The sequence below is a fragment of the Cololabis saira genome, chromosome 10 (assembly GCF_033807715.1).
Source record: "Cololabis saira isolate AMF1-May2022 chromosome 10, fColSai1.1, whole genome shotgun sequence".
Classification (NCBI taxonomy): Eukaryota; Metazoa; Chordata; class Actinopteri; order Beloniformes; family Belonidae; genus Cololabis; species Cololabis saira.
Window position 1 is genome coordinate 40133407 of NC_084596.1, and position 6385 is coordinate 40139791.

At 39.7% G+C, this 6385-nt stretch overlaps 1 protein-coding gene across 4 annotated transcripts; it reads right to left on the reverse strand.

Moving 5' to 3' along the window:
• Positions 1-3350: 3350 nt before the first annotated feature.
• rgs1 (regulator of G protein signaling 1) lies at positions 3351-5896 on the reverse strand. Of its 4 annotated transcripts, none has more exons than XM_061731282.1 (4): positions 5715-5896; positions 5439-5499; positions 5198-5364; positions 3351-3831 (listed from the first exon to the last, which is right to left on the reverse strand). In XM_061731282.1, exons 1-4 carry the CDS (start codon positions 5745-5747, stop codon positions 3655-3657), a joined length of 438 nt encoding a protein of 145 aa, XP_061587266.1. In that variant the 5' UTR covers positions 5748-5896; the 3' UTR covers positions 3351-3654. The 4 variants fall into 4 exon arrangements, with proteins under 4 accessions (XP_061587266.1, XP_061587265.1, XP_061587267.1 ...); XM_061731281.1 differs by having other exon boundaries at positions 5439-5523; XM_061731283.1 differs by having other exon boundaries at positions 5439-5518; positions 5814-5883.
• Positions 5897-6385: the final 489 nt, after the last annotated feature.

Sequence of the window (6385 nt, forward strand, 5' to 3'; positions counted from 1 at the left end):
GGACGTGGTACACCAGGAAATTGCTCATCTAGCAGGAACAGTGTTTTACCAAAACTGCAGCCTTCTGGCCCCACCCAGGATGAAGACTATATAAAGTCAGATATGTTCTCTTAAACGTTGACACTTTAAAGAAGAGGTTTCTAAACATTTCTTCAGCACCCCACGTAGAAAGCATTTTCCTCTCAGCGACACCACACGTCCTCTAACATGTTGCACGAAGATATCTCTGTTTAATGAGCATATATTAGCAAGGAAGTGACTTAAACTAAACTTACACATAACCACGAGTTCCTACATTATACTTTATTTTTTCTTTTAAGTTAATTAAATTTGTTTAGATATTAATGAAATATATGCAACATCTTGCAAAAAGAATAGCCATCTTATTGTATAATAGCAGTTTGTTCCTGTGACCTCTAAAAAGTTCACCGAATCATTATTGTCTGACCGACACAGAGTCAGACAAAGATTGTGTTAAGTTTTTGATTTGCTGTTTAGGCACTCAAACATATTTAACATATTTAAAGGACTTTTTATTTTCCGTGCTCTTTAATTGTGATTTTGCAAGAAAAGAAAACATCCTCAACAAGCGGTTTACGCGTCCTTTGATAGAGAGACAGGCCTGAATCACAAGTGACTGTTTCAGTACTGCAGTGAAATAGTAATCAGACACATGAGGAGACGATGTTTCACCCAGACGTTTGTCAGCCACCATTCCCGCCAGGAGTCACCCGCCGGCGACCGTGGACTTCGTCTGGTTTTATTATGAAACAAAGTGGTGGACTGATGAAACAACAGATGCCCACTGACTTCCTTTCAGCCAAAAGCTGCTGGGCGCTGCTTAAAAAAAAAAAAAAGTCAAATCATTCTGTATTTTTGACTTTTTCTTGGATTATCTCTTCTTTTTATTATTCCCTTATTTTTATTCTGATTTTCTTGCAGCTCTAACGCCTGAGTCTGTGCTGGCATTTACCTGGGATTTTCTCAGTCAGTCTGCACTTACTGTAAACGACAAGTCGAAAAAAAGAAAAGTGAAAGTGTAACCGGAGCTGCAATAAGCTGGCATGATATTTGCCTGCACCTGCTCGGTGTTTTTTTGCACCAGACCTGTTCACCAGTTCCAGGCAACTGAAAATGAAAGGGCAAAGAAAGGCAGGCAATTGACCTGGATAAACATGTAATTGAATTAATACACTAATTTACAAATATATTTTCTTTTTATTAATTAAGCAGTCGACTTCTGAATCCATAAATGTCAGTTGTGTCTGGAAAAATACAGTAAACGGACAGTCACAAGCTCGATATCTTGATGAATTTAACCTGGGATGCACAAGTGTCTGAGAAAATACGTGCTGCTCCTGAGATAACGCGTCTTTTGTCAGTGATCTTGTGCGTCTGAAGGAAAATGTTTTGTGTTAGAACGTAGATGTTGATGATTTGCAGTGGCGACATTAAGCGTTATCACAGTTTCTTCATCAGTTGCGACACTCATCCGTGAGTTTCCTCCGTCAGCCGCTGTCACTTCTGCAACCACAGCCTTGTTGAGTTTGTGGAGCCTCGGCTACAGTTTTGCTAGGGTCCTTAAAAAATATAGTTGCGTATTAAACCTTTTTTTTTTTTTTTTTGCATGCTGGCCAACAAAGTCAACCGTCTACCCACAACGAGGTGAGTGCAACCAGAGTCATCTCAAGCGGAAGTTGTGGTGTGGTGTCTGCACAACGCTGCCTCTGCCAAACACACGAGAGCGTCTGAAAATAAAACCCCCCGTACATTCAGAACACAGTGTTCACCCAAACCCCTCAACACACGCCAGGAGAAACCCCCCTGTGTTTATTTACCTTCCAAATGCAAACAAAGATGACGTGGGTGAAGAATTTCAGCCTCTTTCAATATAAAACCCTCAAATCATTGTCTTCTCAGAGACTTGAGAGTTAAAACTCTCCAGAGCCTGTTGAGCTCTTTTGTATTTGCATATTTTTTTTTTGCATAGTCTATAAAATCAGCATGGAAAACACATCATGTCGCAGCCAGAAAAAGCCAAACAACACAACCACAGCCAGAATGTTTTCTCCAAATGCTTGCGCTCTGTTCCCCCTGCATGAGTTTGAAATGGTGTAAACTTTAAGGTTAATGATCTGGGCTGCAGGGAGGCTTTCACCTCTTATTCAAAGCTGGATTTGAAATTCTCTCATAAAGTTTTTCACCATGAGGGATCTGCACCCCCCACCCCGCCTTCCCCACCAACCTGTGCTCGGCATTGCAGATGAGCTGAGCATGAAATGACACAGTCACTACATTCTCAACAGCAGGCTCAGACCCACGTGACTGCAGCCGCCCTGCTGCAGAAACACAAAACTGAAAAGAAGAAGTGCTGAAGTTGTTGGGACTCTGTTGCCACCTGGTGTTTGAGCGACCGGTGACCGTTTCACAATTTAATGATGTCACCTAAGGTTATTTGCATCTTAGTTAAAGCGAGGGAAGAAGAAGAGAGATATTGTTTCTAAACCTGCAGCAGTTTCTATTGGAATAACTTATATAATGAGATAGATTGGAAAAACACATGGGTCTTGTCAAGAAAATGTATTATTACAAACAAAGTAAGAGAAGTTACTTTTAAAATACCTCATAGATGCTATCCAGTCAAGACCAATCTTATTAAATATAAGATAAACATTGACACACTGTTCTTTTTGTGATAATGTGGATGAAACAATATCTCATTTATTCTGGAATTGCACATATACTCGTTCTCTGGATTGACCTTAATATATATATATATGATAATTTTATAAATGCTAAAGTTGATTCTTCCTTTAAGTTGAGCATTCAACATGTACTATTTTGTGTATCAAAAATGATATGACAAGCCCAGACAAAGTATATTTAATCAACCTTCTCTTAATTATTGCTAAATATCATATTCACTGTACTAAATTTGCTAGCCAACGTCCAAATATAATTGTTCTCAAAGCTAAATTAATATTGTATTCAGACAGTCTTAAACAGAATATAAACCCCAAAGCGGTTAAAACGAGAAGCCTATGTGAAAAATACATTTCCTGATCTTTTGTTTTTATTTATATTTCCTCCTTAAACCTCAAACCTTTTTATTTTATTTGGATATATAATTTACTGTCCTTAATTCGTAACTGCATTTTATCCTGAAGTTTTGTACCTTTCCTGTATATATCTGTCAATAAAAAAATAAAATAAAAAAATAAAGGGAAGAAGAAGAAAAAAAACCCAAAACATTCTAAAACAGCTGAATATATATTTTCTAAGGGATTTTAAACCTGCAGTGTGAGAAAAGATTTGATAGAGCAGAAAACAGAGAATTGAATATTTATTTGCATAAGAACATTGAATTTCGCTGCACATTTAGCAGTTCGATTTGCATAATCAAATAAAGTGTTGATAATACTTTACAATCATTTTAGCCTGAAGAATTAGACAATCATGCATAATCTCTTAAAGGATTTAGTTCACTGTCTAAGGAATCACACAGGATAGAAAAAATAAACCCTTCCAAAACCTACATCTACATATATAATGTGGATTGTATGACATAAAGCTGTTTACTAAATCAGAGCGCTACAGCAAATCCGAGCTGATCGGGGCCTTTGTCTGACGGGCCGTCTGTCGTCTTTAATACAGTCACCTGGAGTCGGCCCTCCGCAGGAGTCCCTGGTACATGTCAGACTTTAGGAAGCGCGGGTAGCAGTCCCTGGCCATCAGGCTGTAGACCAGCTTCTGCGCCGTGTCAAAGGAATTCAGGGTGGGCTGGTGGATGTTCTTTGTAATGTTTTCCCTGGCACTGCAGTCTATGTTGATCTGGAATCAGAGCAGTAAGGCCCAGGGCCGTTTACAGCAGCTCTCTGCATCATCCTTCACGCTCCGAACGGAAACCTCAGCTGCTTTACTTTCAGTCCTTCTAGGCAGCTTCCAGAGGTGTCAAGTAACAAAGTACAAATACTTCGTTACCTTACTTAAGTAGAAATTTTGGTTATCTATACTTCACTGGAGTAATTATTTTTCAGACGACTTTTTACTTTTACTCCTTACATGTTCACGCAATTATCTGTACTTTTTACTCCCTACATTTTAAAAACAGCCTCGTTACTCTATTTCATTTCTGCCTTTAAATAAAAACTATCCAGTTAAATTGCTCCATCCGGATAGAGTGAATTTGGTTGTGGTTGTTTCAGATGTTCTTGTCCAGTTTTGTTCTTACATCCGTTCCCTCAGATTCCTGCAACTAAACTTGGATGTACATTCCAATAAAGGTTAGGATAAATGATAACATGCCTCTGAAGTTTGACTTTTTGCACCATTACAATACTTATAGGCAACTAGTCATCATATCTGCTGCTCTCTGAAACACATGTTAATGCTCAATAGTACACATACCGTATTTTCTGGACTATAAGCCGCACCTGCATATAAGCCCCATCCGCTCTATTTAAAAAAAAATAATACAAAAAGATATACAAGATATTTCAGATATTTCTGTTGTTAGATTAGATATTTACTACATGTACAGAAGGATTTTGAACTGTAAATGATGTACATGTTTGTACCTAAATAGATCCTTTCTAACAGTGTCTTTTAACACGGCAGCAACTTTGCTGATTAAAACGGGACAGAAACAAGATAAAATAACCGGTATTTATTTATCTGTTTGAAATCTGCTTCTACCTACTTCTATCTGCTAAAGAAGTAGTGTATTCTTCTTTGCATTTATTTTGTCTTAGTTTTGATTCTAATTCCAGTTAGAGCGCCCCGAGCGGTGGAAGAAAAATCCACAGAATAGCTGCATCTTTGTATAAGCTGCATGGTTGAAAACCTACAGTATGAAAAAAGTAGCGGCTTATAGTCCAGAAAATACGGTATATGGTTCTTTAATATATTTGCATTATACTAAGATGCATTCATTTTCAATGGCTTTTGTCCTTAATGGCTTTTTTCCCCCTTACATTACTTTTACTTATATACTTTAAGTAGTTTTGAAACCAGTACTTTTATACTTTTACTTGAGTAAAAAACTTGAGTTGATACTTCAACTTCTACAGGAGTATTTTTAAACTCTAGTACCTATACTTCTACCTGAGTAATGAATGTGAATACTTTTGACACCTCTGGCAGCTTCTACATCTGCATCAGGTCTGCTTTGAGATTGTGAATTCACGCGGCGTCCTACCTGTCTCGGTGCTTCTGTCTGGACGAACTCTGAGTAGATCCTGTTGGCGGAGGAGATCATCTCTGGCACCGTCTTGATTTTTTTGTAGTCCTCACAGGCGAGATAAAACAGTATGTTTTCCTCGCTGTACTCGGACTTCAGGAACTCCCGGAAAGCGACCTGTCCGGCTGCGTACCACGGGGTGACATTAAGCAGGGGGAATTAAGCAATCAAATATTGCACATTCTGATGAGACTCTCACCTTTACAGCCGAGGACTTTGTCCACAGATTCGCTCCAGGTCTCAACGTCCGCCAGCGGATCCTTGGGAAAGCAACACAATCTACCCTTGAAAAGAGCATCAAGATCTATCACTAGCCCAATAATTGTTGAAGCTCCAAACCATCCGGCAGGATGACTGATCATTTCACATTTGCGGGTCTAACATAGCCTGTAACAAGACCTGTAAATATCCAGTTTAGAAGAACTTCACCTTCCACTCCAGAAACAAACACAATGTTAAGTGAGTGTAGACTTACAGTGAGTGAAAAACTCCTTGGTGTTTTCCACATGGCTGCTGCAGGTGGTTTTATGCTGAAAATCGTAAAGGCCCTACAATCAAATGTGCAGAAACTCACTTTATCGCCATCTCCTCGTCCTCTACAGTGGGAGACAGAGATGAGGTCCTGCCAGGCCGAAGATGGGGTTGTGATTGTTTGGAGATGAGGGAGCCGAGCGCCTGAACAAATCTAAATGACCCCCTCCACCCAGCGTGAATGGAAGATATGGAAATGCGTATGCAAAATGTTGTTGTCGGGAGAGCCAGGGCATCCTACCCGGCCCGTCGCGCCCCGGGGAGGCGAGAGCTCGGCTGTGATTTGAGCTGACCTCATCTTCTGGCCGCAGTGGTGCTGTGCATCAGTGAGTAATGAGCAAGTGGTCAACGGCGTCTGATGATCCGTTTCTCCATTTCTGCACAACTTTATCACAACCTTTTTTTTCATTTTCTATCCATCAAATCAAATCAAACTTTATTTGTATAGCACTTTTCATGCATAAAGATGCAACACAAAGTCCTTCACATAAAACCATAAGCAAACATAAAACGTAGTAATGCGCACACGGGGGGCCAATGCAGCGATTTTAAAACAGGTGTAATGTGCTCCCGCCCTCTGTTTCCTCGTCAGCACGCGAGCGGCTTAGTTCTGTA

Coding starts and splice junctions, on each gene's coding strand:
- rgs1 (XM_061731280.1), bottom strand. CDS start 5,601: ATGATCAGTCATCCTGCCGGATGGTTTGGAGCTTCAACAATTATTGGG. Junction 5,365..5,438: donor CAAAGTCCTCGGCTGTAAAG/GTGAGAGTCTCA, acceptor CGTGGTACGCAG/CCGGACAGGTCGCTTTCCGG. Junction 3,832..5,197: donor AGACAGAAGCACCGAGACAG/GTAGGACGCCGC, acceptor CTCTGATTCCAG/ATCAACATAGACTGCAGTGC.